We start from the raw sequence: 22,641 nt of genomic DNA on the forward strand, positions 1-22,641 counted from the left end.
AGTGTTAAGTAAAGCCCTGTGCCATCACATGTTCCCACAGTATACATTATATTGTCTTATGCATCAACTACTTGTCACGGTTCATTGTTGCACACACTAACTGAATGTATACACTTTCTTTCTCTGTTTTTGGTTGTTGTTGTTTAATGCGTGCTTTTTTTTTTCTTCTTTAGTTTCCCTTGTAGAGGCGGATCAAGTAACAGTATTTGAATTTGAGAATGGGTGGTTCGTTTTAAGGAAAATGGACACATTTCTTTTTTTTTTACATTAAATATACTTGGGTTTGGGTTTTTATTACTGGAATAGGCGAATCTTCTGAACCATGTTAGAATGTTGAAAGGACTAGGAACTTAGATGAAAAATTCTCATATATCAATAATTAATTTCAATGTACCATACAATATCATGGTAGCTTTAATTTATTTATTTATTTATTTACTGGCATCTGCCAATCTTTATTGACATTCTAATAATCATCCAATTTGCATGGATTGAATCACAAGTATAACATCATCGTAAAATTAAGATCATTTGGAAACGGCTTATGACTTTAATGAATGCCATAATTATGGACTCTTAAATCCGTTTCGCCTCCGAAATGATCTTCTTATGGTGTCTCTATGCCTCATGATACAGCTTTGTGATTTATTTCGCAATAGATTTTGTCTCATCTAAATGCCATGCATATTATGAAATGTAATGGTGATGTGCGTTTTGTTTTAAATGAAAGTAACATTTACTCTATGACAGATAGGCAACTAAATCTTCACTTTTAATCTTTTTGTTGACTGTACTCACAAGATGAATGACGACTTTGGCTTGATTAATCCAACAAGCATGACACGGACACGAAGCCAGCGACCGGTAAAGTGACTGTAATATACAATAACTGTGCCTGTGGGCCATTGTCAGTCTTCCAGTCTTAAAGACTCGATGCACATAAGCTTTCGTAGAGCAAGCCAGCTACTGAGATACCTGTAACGATAGTGAATATCTCTAACTATAGTGGGCACTATGTTCTCGCCTCGTGTTTTGACTACTTTACTTGTCATCACTTGCATTCAAGTAAGTATTTTGTTTTAAAATTACTTTGTCCTTATATCGATACATTTAAACAGGATACAGTCTTGTTCATCTGGGACTGAGGACATGCTACAATGCGAATGCCTTGTCTTCATGTTGTTGTAATAGGTCGATTTATCATATCATATACGAGGGAGGTAAATAGCCTCAACTGCCGTACATTCGATGACGAGAGACTATGTCTAGTCTTAACCTTATATTCTCTAAATTACTGTCTGCTCTAGTTTTTGTTTCACTCTCATGAGCTCTGTAACCACGGATTTGAAAATTTCAGGTCATATTTGGTCTCTTGGCACAAGTGGAATTGAGCTAATAATAATAATAATAATAATAATAATAATAATAATAATAAAGAAAGAAAGTTTGAAATTGAGCCATTCTGAAACTATTCTGATTAAAATTTATGAAAACTGATGCAGTGGCCTCACTAGGGATGGTGTCACCCAGTGCGGTAACGCATGGTGTCACCACCATTGACCTCCTTCCTGCACAAAAATTCAAATTTTTGTAAACACATTCATTTTGGTGTCATCCCTCTGATTGTGTCACCCGATGCGTTCCGTACCCCTGCCCCAGTGACGCCACTGAACTGATGTTCATAGTGAATTAGTCAATGGTAAACGTTTGTGCTTGGTACGCATTTTTTGTTTTAATGGAGAAAAAGATTGACGTTAATGGTAATACTATCGGGAAATTTCAGATTTACGTTGCAGAAGGTTGATTAATTGATCGCCTTTATCATCTCCTATGAGAGAGTTTACATACATACATACATACATACATATATATATATATATATATATATATATATATATATATATATATATATATATATATATATATATTCTTATACTAATTTGATTTTAAAGTCGCCCTAATATAGTGTCATCGTAAAATAATTTAGTACAGGAACTTGTACGTGTACAGGATTGTGCGTTATAGCTCTGGCGTTCAGTTTCTCTGGCAAGCACAGAATGGTACTACTTTATCTGGTAAGTTGCCACAATCAACCACGCCGACCGTAATGAGCAACGAGCTAAAATGTAATAAAGACTATGATTCTAATGAGTCGTAAGCAGATTGAAATATAATAAAGACTATGATTCTGCTGAGTTGCAAGCAGATTGAAATGCAATAAAGACTATGATTCTGCTGAGTTGTAAGCAGATTGAAATGTAATAAAGACTATGATTCTACTGAGTTGTAAGCAGATTGAAATGTAATAAAGACTATGATTCTGCTGAGTTGTAAGCAGATTGACATGTAATAAAGACTATGATTCTACTGAGTTGTAAGCAGATTGACATGTAATAAAGACTGTGGTTCTGCTGAGTTGTAAGCAGATTGACATGTAATAAAGACTGTGATTCTGCTGAGTTGTAAGCAGATTGACATGAAATAAAGACTATGATTCTACTGAGTTGTCAGCAGAATGACATGTAATAAAGACTATGATTCTACTGAGTTGTCATCAGATTGACGTGCAATAAAGACTGTGATTCTGCTGAGTTGTAAGCAGATTGACATGTAGTAAAGACTATGATTCTAGTGAGTTGTCAGCAGATTGACATGTAATAAAGACTGATTCTGCTGATGGTAAGCAGATTGAAATGTAATAAAGACTGTGATTCTGCTGATGGTAAGCAGATTGCTAAACCATTGAGAAGCATATGTAACACCCAGAAAAAAAAGATATTTCTAACGTGTTGAAAGCACAGAGAAGCCACATTATTAATGTCAAAACCATGTCATGTAGCGGACAGTGTCCTGTTTGCTAGCTATGCAACCAGTGTGAAACACTGAAACAAATGTCAAGCTTGGTTTGTTCTTGTGGGATTTAACGTCAATTTTTAGCACATGATAAGGTATACTTGACGGTCAATATATTTTTAGCGGAAACCTGGGAAGAAGGACCGATACACGGAAGCTACTTGCAAGCTTTTTTCACATATCCGCGTTGAACGAGTCCAGATTTGAAATTACGGTGACAGAGATGAGTTGTGTGAGTGATCTGCAATGAATACTTCATTAGGACAGGTTTTGCTGCAAAATTTATAATATTCTGCATTTTGTTAAAAATTTAAATATAATATTTCATATAATTTTAGAAAGTTACTAGTCAGCCTGAAAAACGTGCCAAAAACACTGCGGCAGTGCAACCAAAACACTGTTAAACCGGTTTCCAGCCCAAAGTCTATGCTGTCAGTTTCCTATCTTTAAATACGCGAAATAAAATCAGATATTCCAGTTTTATACCCCACACTTCCAAAAAAATAATGGTCTTTATTTTGGGGTAAAAATACCAACTAAAAAACACTATTTAGTAAAAGAAACTGAACGTTGTGGACGAGGAGATCTTAGAAATATAACTGCATACAAAGTTGTGGATTTGGTAGAAGTTGGCACACAACCATTCTTTTAAGTGTAAGAGAGGCAAGAGTTGTAATAATTATGAAACATGAACCGTTTTTAACTCTAGCTGGTTTTTACAACCTCGGTGTCATTGAAAATAAAGCAAACAACGTAGATCTTGAATGTTTGAAACGCAACTCAAAAGTTTTCATTGCTCCGAGTAACGCATGCACGCTGTACATTGTAAACTACAATGGTAAATTGTTTTCAGTTCCGTAGCCAAAGGTCTATACAGACTACTAAAGCAATTACAGTCTGGAGATTTTTGAAAACGCAAGATTGATACATTTTCCTTGACCAAACCCACGACACAAAAAAGTACTTAGATCATACACCCCTTAAAACTTTGTTAATAGTGACTTTGTTTCTTACAATGTTAATAGTCATTAAAGGTAATACAAAGAGGTATAATATACATATTAAATATTACCATAAAGGATGAAGATAGAGAAGTAATTCGATTTTGACAGTGTGCCATTGGACTGAGTAGATGGTAGGGCCTATGCATAACATGATACGGTGTTCGTAAAATGTCCTGGTGATTATATTCTATCTGAAGAGATATAAGGAAAAAGATGCAATATTAGGTCCATCAATTGACAATGACGTATTACCTATATATTATTCACTTAAATGACAAGATAAACAGTGTTAAACTTCAAGACTTTTATAACGAGCTACATACAATACCGAAATAGATCAAATGAAAACAGACACAAAACAAGGCAGGTTGTTGTTGTTGTTGTAGGGTTTAACGCCATTTTTCAGCACACGATAGGCTATACATGGCGGCCAGTATTAATGGTAGAGGAAGAACCCGGGAAAAAACCGGAAAGAACCACCGACCCACCAGAAGCTACTGGCAAGCTTTCTCACATACCCCCATTGGCTGAATCCAAGACTCGAACCCACGCAGACAGAGGTGAGATGGCAGTAATCCGTAACGGAGAACGCTTTAGACCACTCGGACACTCGGGGCCCCCAACAAGGCAGGAATCAAGAGCTAGTTCATAATATTAATGAGTCAGAAAGCAGCTAAAATATATAAACTGAGAAGAAAAAAAAACATTTCAGTCGTTTGGAGCAAATGTTTACAACGGAAACAGGGGTAATATCAATTTTGTCAAAAGACGTTTGCATTAAGAGAGTAAATCTATTGTGAAAGATTGACTTTAATGAAAAGACACAAAAAAAAGCAAACAAGTGTACAATTTGTAATATGATTCTCATATCACGAATGAAAAGGAAAATAATTTATACAGGGCAAGACAGGCCAACTATCAGATACGCACACCAGTCAGGTATGCTGCGGGGAAATCCGTTGTAGAGTATTCAGCTAATATGAACAGGACAAAGATACGAGAAATTTTTATCTGCCAAAGGCATTAGTTATTTTATTGATGTGATCTGTAATATTTATAAAAACGATGAAAAAAAACTTTCAGTCTTCACAAAATGGAGTTGGTCGTGGGTGGGGGTGGTTTGGGTGAGAGATAGTTTAGGACGTTTAATATGGACCCTAACTGATCACAGTCTATATGTATTCTATTCACTTCATTACTTGCGACGATCATTCACCACGACCCCTACCAATCCACCACTCCAAATAAGATCCTGTTTTAGATACGTACGTGTGTATGTAGTGGAGTTTAACGGCACGTCAGCACATTAACGGCTTTATGCTGCTGACATACATATCTTAAATATGATCTTATCAGTAGTGGTGGATTCGGCTGTAAATTATTTTAAAGACATAAAAATGGAAATATCGACAGCGGGCGTTGGAACGCATTTACGACGAAACCTGACTAATGGGTTTGTAGCATGGGTGGTCAGTTAAATTACTGAACCAGAGAAAAGACATCACTGTCACTGTCTTTCTAATGGATTCTCCAGATAATGCAGGTGATAATTTGAGTGGAATGAAACAAGATTCGCACAAATTTTGCACACAAGAATTCGACTTGGTTGTTTTTTTTTTATTAAACAACGATCTTTTCAAAGACCATTTGCCATCGAACAATTGATGTTTCTGCGGTGAACCAGAAACCACGAAGCATTTTCTCTTATACTGTAAAAATGTTACCCTTAGAAACCAAACAATAGGAACTTTGCCTCATATTATAGATCTAATTCGTTTTTAATAGATAATCACTTATAATCGATTGAGGTCAACCAGATAATCCTCAATGCAGACCATATTTTCATAATTACAACCAAGACATTTGCATTTTCACTACTTATGTCTTCGCTTATGTATTTTGTTATTAAAAATATATAGTTGAAGTTAAAAGTCTTTTATTCATCCCCCCCCCCCATTCATTGACAGCGGCTTCAAATTTTGTCGTTCTTGTGTGTGTGTGTGTGTGTGTGTGTGTGTTTCTTTGTTTTTTTGTTTTGTTTTTTTTCTTTGGAAGTACATAGTAACATGCTTCTGCTGTAAATGTGTTTAAAGTAACTGTTTGACATTATTACAATATTGTATGTTCAAGTTTCTTGTTAGTACCTTGTTAGTTTTTAGTACCTTATTAGCATGTTTGATTGTATGCAACATTATGCCTTAATTAATCACAACAGCCAGATTGTAAAAGTAAGTATTATTGTTAATTAGGAGAGAGAGCTTGAAATAACCCTATACTTGTTACTCAGTCCTCTGTATCTCCTTTTTTTATTGATGTACTTTTCACGATGACTTATGTAAATTAATACCGTTTAAATCAGGAAAGCTGGGTTGTAATAAAGCAGGGCGTCAAGTAAAGTATAAACAACGAATATAAGATTTTAATATTTTAAAGCAACTTAGAAATGATCATTAATTCCCTGGTACACTTCAATATTCTATCATAACATTAAACGATCGCATGCAAAGGATGTCATGTGTTTTTTTTGGCCTGTCTTTATGAATGTGAAAATAACGGACCTATTTATTTCAATTTGAGTTGTATCTTCATCATGACTGTCGCGGTCTTTTACTTGTCTCCATTATATTGAAAAATCTCTATCCGCTTAAAACTTTTAAAAAAATAAACCCACGAATCTCAAGACATTACACACAGATAAAAAGGTGGCTTCACATAGCTTCCTCCCCCTCGTTTTCTTCCAAATGCTTGGGATGGGGAATAAAACAATGAAAATAATGACTAACATCAAGTTTAGTGTAGTCATCATGTGATGACATATGTATCACATAATCGCCCCGGGAAAATATTACATGAGGTGAGTACAAGACGAATGTTTGTCATTCATCGAAGCGAGTTTCCAAACCCACATACTGATTACTTGATCCATTCATTCGCGTCACATGTTGCCAGCTCATGACTAGTGACCTCGTTTGCAATAATGAATAATATCAGTTTGTTCAGTTGTTTAGGGTGAACATGCGGATACCAGCAGAAATAGGATATTTAATTTGTAATGATCTGCTGAAATTAGCATAATCTACGTTTTTCATTAAATTACTGGCATGTTTTCGGTTTATTTCTGTAGCATGCAGCAGTCGTAAGACGTGATCTACATAAATATCATTGAGGGCGTCTTTCATTGTACGACAATATTATGCACAATAATGGATGACGTCTTATAGTGTTCATCCTATAGTTATGTGTGCAAACTCTTTTTCAGTTGCAATGTCAGTTGGATTCATCTGACCATATTGTCCAAGACATACGCGTTATTTTATGTTTGAATGCATTTCGATATGACACTCAGGTCATAGTCTGTTTGATACAAATGCCACGACCATTTTCAATTTTTAAAATAAAAATATTCAATGGTTGGGCATTCAAATAATCATGAACCTATATCCATGCATTAATTTGTTGGCAAATTTCATTCTGAAAAGATATGTACAGTGTCAAATAGTATAATGTAGCAGATTCAATGTATGTATGTATGTATGTATGTGTGTGTGTGTGTGTGTGTGTGCGTGCGTGTGTGCGTGCGTGCGTGTGTGCATATATATATATATATATATATATATATATATATATATATATATATATATATATATATATATATATATATATATATAATGCAAGCGTACTCTACCATACTAATTGACGTGACCACTCACTGACCTTAGAAGAAACCATTTAAAAGCACTATCCTTTGTTAAAACATGTTTGCCCGTGGGCAAATCCATATCTAACTGTACCACCATTTAGAACAATTTTTAGAACTGTTTTTCAGCTATATTTTGATTGTTCGCCCAGGTTGTTTTATTTCGTTTTGTTTGGACTTTCCTGCCTTGTTTTCGATAATTATTGTCTGGATATTGCCATCATTATTAAATTATTTTATATGTATTCTCGTTTAATATGTCATGGTCAAGTTTATGTTGTGATTCATGTTTGCTCTGAAAATTGAAATTATCTCTTCTGTAAGGATCATATACTTTTAGATTCATTGTTTTATTCAGAAAACCTATCGAACTTTTTTGTTTTTTTTAAATAGCAACGTGAGTGTTATGGAAGACAACCGTGTTATAGTAAAAGTCATACAGTTCATGTAGGTGTGCAGACCCGACCCGACTATTTCCGTAATGATATTTATTAGAACTTTATTACACATACCTTTAAGTGGAAAATATTCACTTTTCTTTGATCCTTATCCAGCCATGTTCCTTTGAAAGGTCATTATTTACGCGCCCAAAGAAATACATACAGAAATCAATGTTAAATTTGGTAGACACTTTTGGACCATGTTAATTAAAAACTGTGATCACAGGTTGAATGTCGGGCGCTGTGATGTCACAATGAAAGCAGCGCGGGTTGAAAATAAACTGTTTATACCCTGTTATTTGTTATCATAGACCCGACATCATATTTTCTTGACCCATCATAACCGGCCACCACTGTGTTAGTCCACAGCGATCAAGTCCACAGCGATCAGGAATTTTATCTGCACATTTTTTTAATGACATTTTAGGGGCAAGACATTCAACAATCAGGATTGAATAGATTTTTGGTTAAACTATTTTAGTCTTAAATTTAAGAAAAAGAATTACTAGTAAATCTACCAAAGTGACCACACTGCCATTAACTTTAGTAGAATCCATGGTCCGATGAGATATTAACACTAACGGTTTGAATATTTATGTATCCTTTCATTGGAAGTTGGATGGCTCACTGGGTTCAATCTATAAGAGAAAACGTGAGAGAAATAATTTCACATCTAGTTCTGCTGGATTTAGTAGAAAAGTTTATTTTCTTCAAACTCTGTGATGAAAAAATGTATGTATGTATTGTATGTATGTATGTATGTATGTATGCATGTATGTATGTATGTATGTATGTATGTATGTATGTATGTATGCATGTGATTAAATGGCATGTCAGCACTGTCGTTTCTGTGTATCGACGATTTAAGGTTTAGCTCAAAAAAAATGTAAAGATACAAACTGAGGGAAACACATTAGGAACATAAACCCTTCCAGATAAAATCTAATATGTAATCAAACAATATAAATGATTAAAGGTAACGATGCTACAAATTTGGTATATAAAAAAAGATTAAGGTACTATATATATATATATATATATATATATATATATATATATATATATATATATATATATATATTATTTTGTTCATAAACCGCATTCTTTGAACCGTATACCTTCTGTTTCACATAGTGTAGTCAACGTACTGGACAAGAATTACATAATTTTATTACATTTAAAAATGTCGAAAAGAAAGTGATTGTAAATCGATAATAGCAAGTTGTATATCGGAGTCGAGGGTCCCCGTTCTGGGGGTCTACATGGATGTGCGTCCTATATAGAAAAGAAGCAAATTTAATATATGCTCAGGTTTGTTTTGTTATTTAGACTGCGGAAATGGCTTGCTTACACAAAGCATTTGCAAATTATATGCTACGTGATTGCCTTCGTCAGTTATCATTACAAGGATCACTAAGAGAATTATTGAATTTCCTGCCTGGAAAAAAATCTTTGCTACTTAGTTAATTGCAGCAGACGTGCTGTCAATAAGGTCACAAATCCGATTTTGTTGGAAGGACAAACTATTTATTTAATAGGAGATGTGGTTGCTCAGTGGTTAGCGTGTTGAACTCAAGATCACTGCGTTAGGGTTTTGAGCCTGCTGAGACCAGCTTGTGTTTGTTGCAGAGTGTGTCTTTATTCGGGATACTTAGTTCATGTATATCCAGCATCTTCGCTAGCCAAGGTTCCGATAACCGCATGTAGTAGATAGGGTTATTGGAACCTTGGCTAGCGAAGATGGTATCTACAGTACCAGCAATTCATTCATACGTTATTGTGCCGTTAAACACCAATCAATATGCACTAAGCAGTCTGAAATATCTATCAATCATTGTCTATAATTGATTTCTTTCTTCAGAATCACTTTCTGCGGATATTTATGTCTCTTTATTGTAAATTTGTGCTCGGAAAGGCTTTGACAATTCAGCCTGATAAGTATGAACGTAGAAGTTTTTATCATGTTCCATTGCTGACTAGTCTGACACTTTGTCCATCTATTTTACCGTTTTATTTGTTCATTCGAAGCAATTTTTGTTTGATAGTAGTGGTGTTGATAGTGGTGGTATGTGTGCGTGTGATTGGGGATAATAGCACATTTACTGCCTTTTTTTAAATCGATTAAACTAATTTAAACCTATATTCATTCACTTCGCCCTTATACGATATTTCTGCATATTGTCTATTGCAGAGTCTAACTGTGACAACACAGTGTTACAATTATCATATAGTTTGCATTCGTAAATGTCCGTCTGACCAGTGGTACAGAAACAGAGCCATTGTGGCGACTTTGCGCTTAATCGCATATATTGCTTTTGTTCCCGCTATGTTGATTTGCCCCATCGATAGTCGCGTGGTTGTTGTTGTTGTTTTACCGCTTTGTTTATTTTGTATCTGTTGATAAGTATTTGGGTTGATACGGTTGTCCTACCATTCTGCCCTCCATTCATATATTGGTTCATGTCCTCCTTACAATACATGTTTGTGAACTTTCTTTAATATTTCACGAATTATGTTTTCGTTTTATTTTATTTTTAATAGCCACTATAGTTTTACTAGTTCTTCAGGGCGCAGAGAAAGAGAAGATTGATGTTGTTCTTTTGCCTGTTATAATGTTATAGTTGAAATCGTACCTGAATTTCCTATGAATTACCGTTTGACTGTGGAAGTCTACTAGCTATATTTATTTTAAGTAAAAACACCCCAATGTAAAAGTAGCCCTATTGAAGCAAACTATCGCGTTAGTATTCTCTTATATATCAGATAAGGTTAAAGTTGGAAGCATTCCAATTAATGTTAAATTTCACTTAATCATTAATTACATGACTGGGTTTTCCAGATGATGATGATAAAGATGATGAAAGCAGCAACAATTTGTAGAAGCTTGTTTCTATCTTTTCCAGAAAAATGCTGTCTAATGTATTTGCAAAACGAATTAAACTTTTGATAATTATTTTTTGTATGTAGAGTCTCTTATCCAGTCACCATCTTTTTTCCCTTGAAATCTTCAGGTTGTGAATGGTGGTGGTAAGCTGGAGGTGAAGTTTGTGCGGTATGTAAACCCAGGAGGTTTGGGAGACAATGGCAATTGTTGTGATGGCTTCTCCGTTTGTTTCTCCTCTTGTGACCACGAGTTTACCTTATGCATTGATGACGTATCTGGGTAAGTACGAGATTTACCATAAGCTGGAAACCTATTTTGATTTTTATCAGGTCATTTCAAAGCTGTATCAGGTAATTTCAAAACTGTATCAGGTAATTTCAAAACTGTATCAGGACTTTCAAAACTGTATCATGACTTTTCAAAACTGTATCAGGTCATTCCAAAACTTTTTTAGGACATTTCAAAACTGTATCATATCATTCCAAAACTGTATCAGGTCATTTCAAAGCTGTATCAGGTAATTTCAAAACTGTATCCTGACTTTTCAAAACTGTGTCAGGTCATTCCAAAACTGTTTCAGGACATTTCAAAACTGTATCATGTCATTCCAAAACTGTATCAGGTCATTTCAAAGCTGTATCAGGTAATTTCAAAACTGTATCAGGACTTTTCAAAACTGTATCAGGTCATTCCAAAACTGTTTCAGGACATTTCAAAACTATCATTTCATTCCAAAACTGGACCAGATCATTAGAAACTGTCCATCACATACCTATCGTATCAGTCTGTCTTTTCTCACATGCCTATCGTATCAGTCTGTCTTTTCTCACATACCTATCGTAACAGACTGTCTTTTCTTGCAAACTAGTTTTTTTCCGTTTCATTTGCATTATGAATATTTGAACACTTTGGTATTTGCCATGAAATAAATTACACGACAGAAAAAAAATACGAGCGCTATCACAGTACATAAATTGATTCTCTACACATAAATTTATGCAGGCTAACATTAGTGTACCGCCCTCCAATGGATGTAGAAATTGATGTTCAATACTAATTTAAATCGCGTCTTTCTGTAATATTGTTAATTGTGGGAAGAATTTGTTTATATCGCATTTCTCGACTGAACACATTTCTGCAGACAACAAGTAAAGTCCAATTTAGGCGGCCTCACAAAGCTGAAAGACGAGTGTAATACGAACATGTTTTTATTGAAGGATTCCACCATCGAGGGAACTGTGTACTCAATGTAGTATTTAATATAATATTTCTTGAGAACTGAATTGTCATCGTCATTCAGGAGATCATAATTGGAAACAAGCAGTCAGTCATTATGTGAATTTAGTAGGTAGGCACGCCGATACAAGTCCGTTCATTGATTTGTATCATTACACGAGCTTTTGATAGATTGGATAGTTTTAATACAGTCACTTCCTTTGATGCACTGCCGTGGTGTGTCCTTGGATAAGGCACTTTGCTCCAATTATCTCAGCACTACTTGTATTGCTGTGCCGTAAAGCACCAAAACCAAACCAAATCCTTTGATGCAAGAACAGGTTAAATGAAATGTTATTATGTCAAAATGTTTTAAATGATAGAGAAAAAACAAAGTTGTATTATTCTCAAAGATTTGTTTTAAAATTATAGGGAAATGTTCTTCGAAAACACGTGACTTTAGCTAAATCCATTGTCTTTACAGTCCGGATTCAGTTAGTATTTGCAAGTATGGTGTCAAGAGATCAGGGGAGATAAGCGAGGCCAATACTATAGACTTCTCTAACAAGGTTGGAATTCAGGACAATCCGATGGTTTTCAGTTTTTATAGCTGGCCAGTAAGTATAGACTCGTCAAAAATATGCAGGCTAAGCAAATTAAATCCAAAGTAAAAAATGATGCCAAACATGCTCGTTATAGGCAGACTGTCTCCTTCAAGTCTCAAAGAACATTTTCTTTACATGTTAAGGTTATGAATTTATTTGCGTTAATAATTTTTGTAAAGATTTTTTTTTCTTTAAAAATTTACGAATATCACTGAATATATGAACGATAACTACTCCAAAGTAATGCAAATTTTGTTGGCAGTGAGTAGTTTTGTTATTTATAATGATGAGCACTCTTTCGGCGGCCTTATCCGTATTTGTAGGCTGTGAACTTTATAAGATTGTATATATCATTTTATGATACACTTGTTGTTTTATTTTGTTTTTGTTTTTTTTGTTGCTGTTGTTTACTTTAATTTGTCAGAATTGTGCAGTATTGTACGATTTTGAATACCTTGATACTGCATGCAAGTGGACGACAAGTGTGCCTAAAATAGAATAGTGTCTTAGGAACTACTTTGTAAACAAACCATGTACACTCATGTAGTAGACGGCTTAGGTTTTAGTTTATTAGATTTGTTTGTGGATGAACTAAGGAAGCTGTTTCGTCTATTTGAAAGTCATGATTATTAAGTGAACAATGTGTAGGTGTTTAAGAGTCACAAATGAATCTTTGAAACAACCAAATGACTGAACATGATATTCGCAATGTCCACAACAAACGTGAGAGACGTGGTATTGAAAATACCATTCTGATCGTTTAGACAGTTATTTAGGAGAAATGTTCGTAACTTTTGGTTAATGGAATGGTTCACACTATGACCAGTGCTCTCTGGGATATACAAAAATAGCATAGAGAAACATAACGAGGTCAAGAGCTATCGCACATCTATCAGAGAAGTACCATTTTAAAGGTGAAGGTACTAAATTCGTGGGGAAAATGCAACTAGAGGTTTTCGTAGAAAAGTTAGGGCCTCGGAGCCAATGAGCCATATCGCTTTTTTGATAATTACAATTGAAAGAGTTCATATTTTTCCAACATTATGATTCCAACATTCAATGACGGAACAGAAACACACATGCAGCTGAGTCAAGACGCGTCCCTCCCCGCCAAAATCAGAGACACGTGTACTTTGTGTGGAATTGATAAAGTTAAGAAACCAGGCAATCATAAGCGGAATTGAGTATAATCGACCAAAAAAGATTCATTCATTCCAGACCAACTGGAAAAGCTGTTGCGATGTTCATTCATGCACAATATGACTCTAAATTTCAATTTTAATTAGACCAAAACGACAATTCTATTTGAAAGTGATGTCGAGTGCGCGAACAAACCTTACTCAATTGACCCTTGCATCTGCCCTCAGAGAACATGCTTTGTGTAAGGTTCCAAGAACAACAGTGTGTGCATTTTAATACAACAGTGATGCTTAAAAATATGTAGATCAATGAAAATGAATCTGTCTTAAACATAGTCTTCAAGATTGCCATGACTTACCGATTGATCGGACAGAGCATTTCTGACCACCCTTAGTAGTGTGTCAAATTGGCAATAATTTCCTCTACTCAACCACCAGGATCCTTGTCTCCACCAACACATGGCATAACTGACAGGAAATGGGTTGCCTCCACTCAGTTACCTCTTATGACACGCATGATGTATCGGGCTTCTACAACACCGAACCATTTCTCAATTGTTCTATAGTTTTACAAGTGCAGCTTTTTGGTCATATGGCGTGATATCTGGTAGAGTTGCGTTGTCCTTTTCCAGGTTTGCGTGCATTTTGGCAGCAAGTCGCAAGTTTCCCACAGTTTACTGAATATAGAAAGGCATATATGAAGGGATGTAATACTTAAATATTTCAATACTTAATAGTTGATATAATCTGGTCCTGCTTAAATGTCACTGGCTCCTTCAGTACAGTCCTTCTTCCCTGAGAGTGAACGTTTTTTTTAAAATTATCTTCAATGTTGATAGAATGAAAATTTAAGGGAACTTTTCTTTACAGTTTTAAATATGGCTGAATTTTCGGAACATTTTTCTTGTAAAGAATGCTTTAATGCATGTTAATGCCAATTTGCTTCAAATTCCTGACAGTACGGTGATTAATTTACGAGATTTTATTAACTATGTTATATAGCTGGTTTTCTAAAAATAATTTTGCTGTTTATTTTTTTGTGTCATGTAACATGCTGGTTTAATAGAAGAGATAGAGTTGTAGCTAGGAAATTATGATCTCCTTTCTTCCTATTGATGTCCCTTGTTGATATACAATCAAGCCATTGGCAAGTTTACATCTTACTAAAGGTCATGACCTTTCAATCTAAATATCGTCTCCCCCGTCGCAGGGATTAGATAACTATCAAGACAGTCATCCATGCATACAAGCTATATTTCAAATATGAACCCATTTTTTCCCCCTCATTTTAAAACTCATTTTAAGCATATCTGTAGTTGACACTTCCAACATGCTTTCTGGTTGATCTATATCACATCTGTAGTTGACACTTGTAGCATGCTTTCTGGTTGGTCTATAGCAAATCAAAAAGTCATCCACGTAAAATGAGGAGTCATGCCCCGAGTTAACACACTGGTAACTCATGTGTTGAATAAGGTGACTGAGGATAAGCTGTCCTGAGGTACAGCTTTCAGAAAGGGTGGTACCTACATTAATTCTGAATTTTGGTCTGTTCAAACAAATTTGATACATCATTATACAGGCAGTCTCTCCTCAGACCTCAAGGTTATTTATTATGCCAACTTTCATGCGGTGTCACAAGTTCTTTTGAAGTCAACAGTGATGGCAGCTTTATAATCTTTCTTCATGAAAGCTTCTATAATAATCACTTTAAATATGATTAGATAGCCTATTGTGTGTCTCTGATGTCTGGAGTCATACTTAAGGTCTCTTTGCTGTCTGAAGGATATGCATCGTCATCCACAAATAACGAGGAGTCATGCCCTGTCCTGAGGTACACCGATATCTGAGGATAGCTTTCAGATTTCCCCCCTCCCCCCATTTTTCAGTTAAGAGTATAATATTTTGCCTGGAAAGGAGAAGTTAACGCCACCACTCTCTGGATCTGGCTCTGCACACAACACGTGTCGATCTTATTATTGTACTTTGTCACTGCAAATTCAAGCAGCTTTTGTTTTTGTGTTTTTCCTTTCTTTCGTTCTCTCGTGTTAACATTACTATTTTTTCTAGGGTGCTGTCAAGATAAAGGTCGATGTTTGGGACTTAGATGACAGTTCTAGCCATGACTTTGTAGACTCCCTCAACCGGCTGTTTGCTAGTAGCCCAAGCCCTGACGCCAACAGGGCCAAGTGGTACGAATTCGAATTAAAGAGAAGAACAACGTAAGTTAAAAATTCCCTTTTTTTAAATAAGAAATAAAAGGGGATTTGCAACATAAATTGAAAATCACCAGCCCCAGTTGTACACATTTTCATCAAGCTGTATGATTATTCAATATGCTATACAATTAGCCCCTTAGAACTAATTACCCATTGCTTGTGAAACAGAGCAAAACTATTTTGTGTGGTCAACTTTAGAGTCTGTATTTACTAACATTTTATAAAAGTGGCCAGGTTAACTAGAATCAGAATGTAAAATACTATTAAAAATAAGATACAACTTTCAAACGAGAAATCTTTTGTTTATATTTTCTGTACTCTATAACCTGAAGGGCATTTTAGATAAATCCCAATTGTTGCAAATATAAATCTTAAATATCACTTGCTACGAGTTTACCGTTTGGTATGGGCCTGTAAAGTCTAAAGGTACGTAAAATAAGATTGTTTTTAAAAAAAAAATGAACAGTTTTAAGCCAAAAAGAATAAAATAAAATGAATGTGTTGATTGAGCTAAACAGCAACATAAACTGAAAATATGTATGCCATTTTCTTTACCCTAGTAAGCCGTCGCTTATACTGAAGCAAACAGACACACAGATATTTGGTTCTGGTGCCCTTTCGAGGAGAGTCAGGGCCCTTTTGAAAACAAAAATCAACACTTGACCTAATTTGGCCCTCAGGTATGAGCAGATCATATTTGTATAGGATTAGGGATATGACCCGGTTGTAAAATTTAACGTTTTGTAAAGCTTTCACTGTTGAAAGGGATTCTGATGATAATGAATAAGCAAATATAAAATATATTTTGCGAAACTTTCATTAATCAAAGGAGGTAATTTCGGATTATAAATTCAGCAAAAACGATTTTTGTTTTGCCACTGATGGAGAAGAATGTTTATGCCAAAGCAAAGGTTTCTCATAAAACGAGAGGTCATTTGACTCAACAAATAGGCTTTCTGAAGGGTCATTTCTAAATACTCATAGATGATGTCTAAGTCCCTGATTTATATCATCTCAAGAATCTTCAAGTGAGATTTGCGATCTGATCTATACATAGTCCATACGTAGTCCAGTTTATATCTAACTAAACTCCTGTATAATCGGAATATGACCTTGCAGTCTGCTAACCAATATGTGTTCACGATAAATTGCATCAAATACAGAGCTTTTCTATATGTGTCCCTGGGGTAACGAGCATATGGAATGAAAGTTAGACTACCTTTATTTAAAAAATTCCCTAAAGATTTTGTCTCCATCACATCAGGAATAATAGAACTGTGAAGATAGAGTTTGGGCTTATTGTGACATTTTTAGATTTCGAAAACTATAAACCATTAAGTTGTGTCCATTCTTGAACACTGTTCAAGCATATCTGTTGTTGACGTTTAATAGCATGCATGACCTTTGATCTGTAGGAGATTAAAAAGCCATTTATATACAATGAGCAGTCAGTTCCTAAATTAAGAGATTACGCAATATTTATAATTTTGATCTTGAAATGGTGATTGACAATATGTTTCCCTGATGTATACCAATATCCAGAGGATAGCTTTAAGACAGGTGGTTACCTGTCTTAACTATGAAATTTCTTTCATAAAGTACATAGTTAGGTAGACCTAGGTTAAATAGTTCTTTCATTATGTCATAAATCATTTGAGGTGTCATAAGCTTTCTCTAAGTACAAAAAAGGTGACAACTTTTTTTCATTCTTTATGAAAGATTATCTGATCATTTCACATCTAACTAGACGGGCATGTGTTCATTCTGGCGACTGAAACCATGCTAAAAGGTGGATGTGTGATACCTGAGAAATCTCTCATTTATCATTTGATGCATAGTTTTGCAAACAAAGATTGTTAGTGATATCGAATATTGCGTGGACGGATCGGGATGGTCTTTTACAGGTTAGGTACTGGTAACACTGTTGCTTCTCCCCTAGACGAATGGAAGTCACCAGTTTCCCAGCTTTTGCCGGAAATATTTAGTAGTGTAATTAGAGCTTTATCAGATAACTGTTCCAAAATCTGATGGAGGATAATACATAGCACTGTTGAAGTGCAGTGGAGTTGACGAAGAGCCTCTTGTCACTCTCTTAGAATCCGATGGAGGATAATACATAGCCCTGTTGAAGTGTAGTGGACTCGACGAATAACCTCTTGTCACTCTCTTAGAATCCGATGGAGGATAATACATAGCACTGTTGAAATGTAGTGGACTCGACGAATAGCCTCTTGTCACTCTCTTAGAATCCGATGGAGGATAATACATAGCCCTGTTGAAGTGTAGTGGACTCGACGAATAGCCTCTTGTAGCTCTCTTAGAATCCGATGAAGGATAATACATAGCATTGTTGAAGTGTAGTGGACTCGACGAATAGCCTCTTGTCACTCTCTTAGAATCCGATGGAGGATAATACATAGCCCTGTTGAAGTGTAGTAGACTCGACGAATAGCCTCTTGTCACTCTCTTAGAATCCGATGGAGGATAATACGTAGCCATGTTAAAGTGTAGTGGACTCGACGAAGAGCCTCTTGTAACTCTCTTAGAATCCGATGGAGGATAATACGTAGCCCTGTTGAAGTGTAGTGGACTCGACGAATAGCCTCTTGTAACTATTTTAGAATCTGATGGAGCATAGTACATAGCCCTGTTGAAGTGTAGTGGACTCGACGAAGAGTCTCCTGTAACTCTCTTAGAATGAACTATTTATTATAATCTTCATCATTAGGAGATTGGAACCTTTCCTTTCAAGTGATTTTGAGAATGATTTGGTCAGTATATCTGAGATTTCTGGTCTGACTGACAATTTCATCAAATGTCTTTAAGAGTTCCAAACAGCTGCTTTCTATTTTTTTTGCTAATTTATTGTTTCATACCATATTCAATATTGATGTAAAAAGGATCAAACAAACGTTCAACCTAGAGACATATGTACTCCATGTTTTCTTTAATTTTACGACGAGCTTTTTGTTGGTTTATACAGTATTAATTTATATTTTCACTTGTTGGACTGGCATTTAAATTTTCCAGGACTCTTTCCATTCCTGGTGGTATCTTGGCATGCATCCTTAAACCATGGGTTGGGACACATTGAGGAGTCACTGAGGGTTTTTTGTTTGTTTGTTTTTAATAGAAAAATGCCTCTTGAAGTTAGACAGCTAAGGCGCATGCTATTTAAGTATAAAACGAATTTCATCAATATTTGCTGAAGGTTTGCATTTTATTATGGTGGCAAGCATATTTATGGCAGTGGTTGAAGTACTGGAATTCCAGGAGTTTGCTCTTGCGTGGTATCAGGGTTCTCTTATATGCTCTCTAGACTTCCAAAGTTATTAAAGAGTTTGATATAAGTACTAGATTCTTTAATTCACTATTTTGTTGAGAGTATTGGTTGTCATTTGCAGATGGTTTGAAACTTCGCATCACACTGTTTATGTGATCAATGGGGCCAGTGGTTATCAGCTTCACATCACACTGTTTATGCGACCACTGGGGCAGATTGTTTACAACTTCTTGCATCACACTGTTTTAAGTGATCACTGGAACAAATGGTTTGCAACTCTTTGCATCCCACTGTTTCTGTGACCACTTGGGCCAGTGGTTAGCAACTTTGCATCACACTGTTTAAGTGATCGCTGGGGCAAGTGGTTAGCAACTTTGTATCACATTGTTGATATGATCACTGGGGCTAGTGGTTAGCAACTTAGCATCACACTGTTTCTGTTAAAATTGGGAGAAATGGTTTAAAACTCTTTGCATGGGATGGTTTGTTTATTTGCTACATGGTCACATTGATTTGTATTATCTTCTTCAATCTTTGTTTTGGTGGCTGCTTGCATGGATTTTGGATGCATTCCGACTTGGAATATGGGTTAACTTTTTGGCCATGTCATAGTGGAAGGTTTCGTCTCCACTTTAACTGTGCCGACGAAGGATTTGTCAACTGTGTTAAATGGAGCTGTGGCTTCCATAAATATCCCGGTCTCAGAGAAACTCACACTTTTCTCTTGCTTCATTCATTGGATCTTGTTATCATGTTCAAAGTACAAGAAATTGCCTCCCTGGCAATCTGATTAAGATATTTTCTCAATTCAGGACCGTCCAATATGACATTTCTGCGCACACCTGTGGCAGACAAATTTCTTCTTTCAGCTAGCTTTGTTGTGGGCCATATTTCTGAAGATTAAAGCACTGCAAGGGATTGAATGCTAGTATCTTGTGCTCCTTGTTCATTTGGCGATTTTTAAATATCACAATTGTAGATTTTATCACCTGTATGTCTTGTAATAGTACAGTTTCAAATATCCTCAATTACACTTTCAATATAGCTCCACCATCAGTCTGGTTTAGTGTAACTTTCAAATTAGAGTCTGAAAATATAAGTACTTTTTAAATTTGTAAAATAATCGCTTGGAGTGGTTCTGGCTTTGTTTTTATTTATTGGTTTATTTTTAAAGCTTGTGCGTGTGAAGGAGAAATGTTCAGAAGCAAAATCACACTCTTATACAAAACGATAATACAAAAAAGTGAGTAGTAGAGTTTGGTTTTAATTTGAGTTGTAAAATATCATAGAGTCTTCCTGGTCTATAATAAATCTTTCTATTATTAGTATTCCCGCGCCTATGCAAGAACATTAGAAATGAAAAATAAAAAGATGTATGGTCCAAAAATGTCATACTGATACTAAGACCAATTTATTTTTCAGACTGAGCGCACAGATTAGAGTATACTGTGATACCCATTATTATGGCGAATTCTGTAACATATCCTGCATCCCAAGTGCCAGCGATGAAAGAGGACATTATTACTGTGACAGTGAGGGTAACCTGGTGTGTAAAACTCATTACTTTGGTAGTAAATGCACCAGGTACTGTGAGCCACATAATGACAGTAACGGACATTATGCTTGTGACACAGATACTGGGGATCTTGTTTGCTTAGATGGTAGGTTTTATTTTGTTGCCCTTGGAAATGTTACTTGAAGCTCAAAGAATAAGAATGTTCTGTTCTTTTCACCGTTTTCTGACTTGTCACATGTGACAAGTTTGTTTATATTGAGAGCATGATCATGTTCCAGCTTATGCTAAGGGTCCCATTAAAAGTCATACAATTCTATAATGCTTTTCAAAAATATTGGATAAATTATGCAAAACTTATAAGAGGTTAATATTTGTGTAGTTGTCAAATAAAAACATTTTAAATTGCTTTGCAGTTTTTAATAACTCAGCAAAATGTACCTTCTGCAGTTCTTTAAACTTGTGTTATTTCCTTATAGGTTGGGAAGGGTCAAACTGTCTTGAAGATATTGATGAATGTGCGTTTAATAACTCAACAAACAATTTCACTGAACATGAAGCAACCAATGGCATTGATGCATGCTCATTTCATGGAAACTGTACCAACCTTAATGGGAGCTTCAGCTGTACTTGTGAGGAAAATTATACAGGTATACAGTACACGTGCATATAATTGAATTCATATCAAAAATCATTGTTACCATGTTATCATCAATTTGTTGGGTTTTTTTTACTTTGGGGTATTGGTTTGAGTCTAGGAACTGGCCAATGTGGGTATGTGAGAAAGCTTGCCAGTAGCTTCTCGTGGGTCGGTGGTTCTTCCCGGGGTTTTCCCGGGTTCTTCCTCCACCATTAACACTGGCCACCATGCATAGCCTATTGTGTGCTGAAAAATGACATTAAACTCTACAACAACAACAACAACAACAACAACAACGGGGTATAATAAATTCTTATGTAAAATCATTTGATTTAAAAATTTGGATATTTTATGAATTCAAAAGTTTTAATCTTTCACCAGTCTTCAAAAGATTTTCTAAACATTAGGTATCAATCAAAGTTAAGGATGGAAAGTTTTGATATGTAAACTGTTCTGTACAGAATTGAACCTATAAATTTGATATCCTCCACAAAAGTGATAAAATAACCGCCAAGACAAAGTTTTTGGGTCATCATTAATTTTATGTTAGTGTCAAAAGTGCAAACAGTTTTAGACTGTGAAAATTTGAATTGCTTCCTTCTTACCATTACTAGACTCTTTTTTTATTATTTGAAATTGATGTTTAATAGAATGCACATTTTGATTTGTAGAAGATAAAACTGTCATCAACATAAAAGTTGCTGTTAAGTCCTGGATGAAGTCATTTTACTATGCTGCCAATTTTGATATTGAAAGGGTAACTGAAAATATGTTGTAATAAGGTACACCCATTTTGTTTGGATAGCAGTCAAAATGCATGGTACCTACCTTTACCTCTGCATATAAAAAGATAAATGGTGACTCCTTCAGCAGAGGTTAAATTCATTATAGTTTTACTTCCATGTGGTGTCATGAGCTTTCTTTGAATTGTAAAAGATGGTTATTACATGTTCATTCTTTTATGAAACTTTTTCAAGTAAATATATCTGACTAGATGGTCAAATCTGCTTCTCAGAAATTCTTAAGTACTTGAAAGGTGTTTGATGTTTTGGTAAAACAGCATTTAACACTAATACTTGATTGTCCTATTAAAGTGTCTGGAATTTTTGTTATTAATGTTATCATCTGTACTGTACATTATTTAAATGG

General features: G+C 35.2%; 1 protein-coding gene across 1 annotated transcript in view; it reads left to right on the forward strand.

The window, feature by feature from the left end:
* The first annotated feature begins 856 nt into the window (after positions 1 to 856).
* The window catches only part of LOC149774316 (uncharacterized), a 31,122-nt gene continuing 9,337 nt past the window's right edge, over positions 857 to 22,641 (forward strand). The window contains exons 1-6 of the mRNA XM_089945440.1: positions 857 to 1,065; positions 11,006 to 11,157; positions 12,578 to 12,710; positions 15,908 to 16,059; positions 20,762 to 21,000; positions 21,332 to 21,502. Of these exons, the coding sequence (XP_089801566.1) occupies positions 1,015 to 1,065; positions 11,006 to 11,157; positions 12,578 to 12,710; positions 15,908 to 16,059; positions 20,762 to 21,000; positions 21,332 to 21,502 (898 nt within the window). The 5' untranslated portion in view covers positions 857 to 1,014. The remainder of the gene's footprint in view (positions 1,066 to 11,005; positions 11,158 to 12,577; positions 12,711 to 15,907; positions 16,060 to 20,761; positions 21,001 to 21,331; positions 21,503 to 22,641) is intronic.

Source organism: Sinohyriopsis cumingii, unplaced genomic scaffold, assembly GCF_028554795.1.
Source record: "Sinohyriopsis cumingii isolate HCF-2022 unplaced genomic scaffold, ASM2855479v2 utg000349l, whole genome shotgun sequence".
In the NCBI taxonomy this organism is placed as follows: domain Eukaryota; kingdom Metazoa; phylum Mollusca; class Bivalvia; order Unionida; family Unionidae; genus Sinohyriopsis; species Sinohyriopsis cumingii.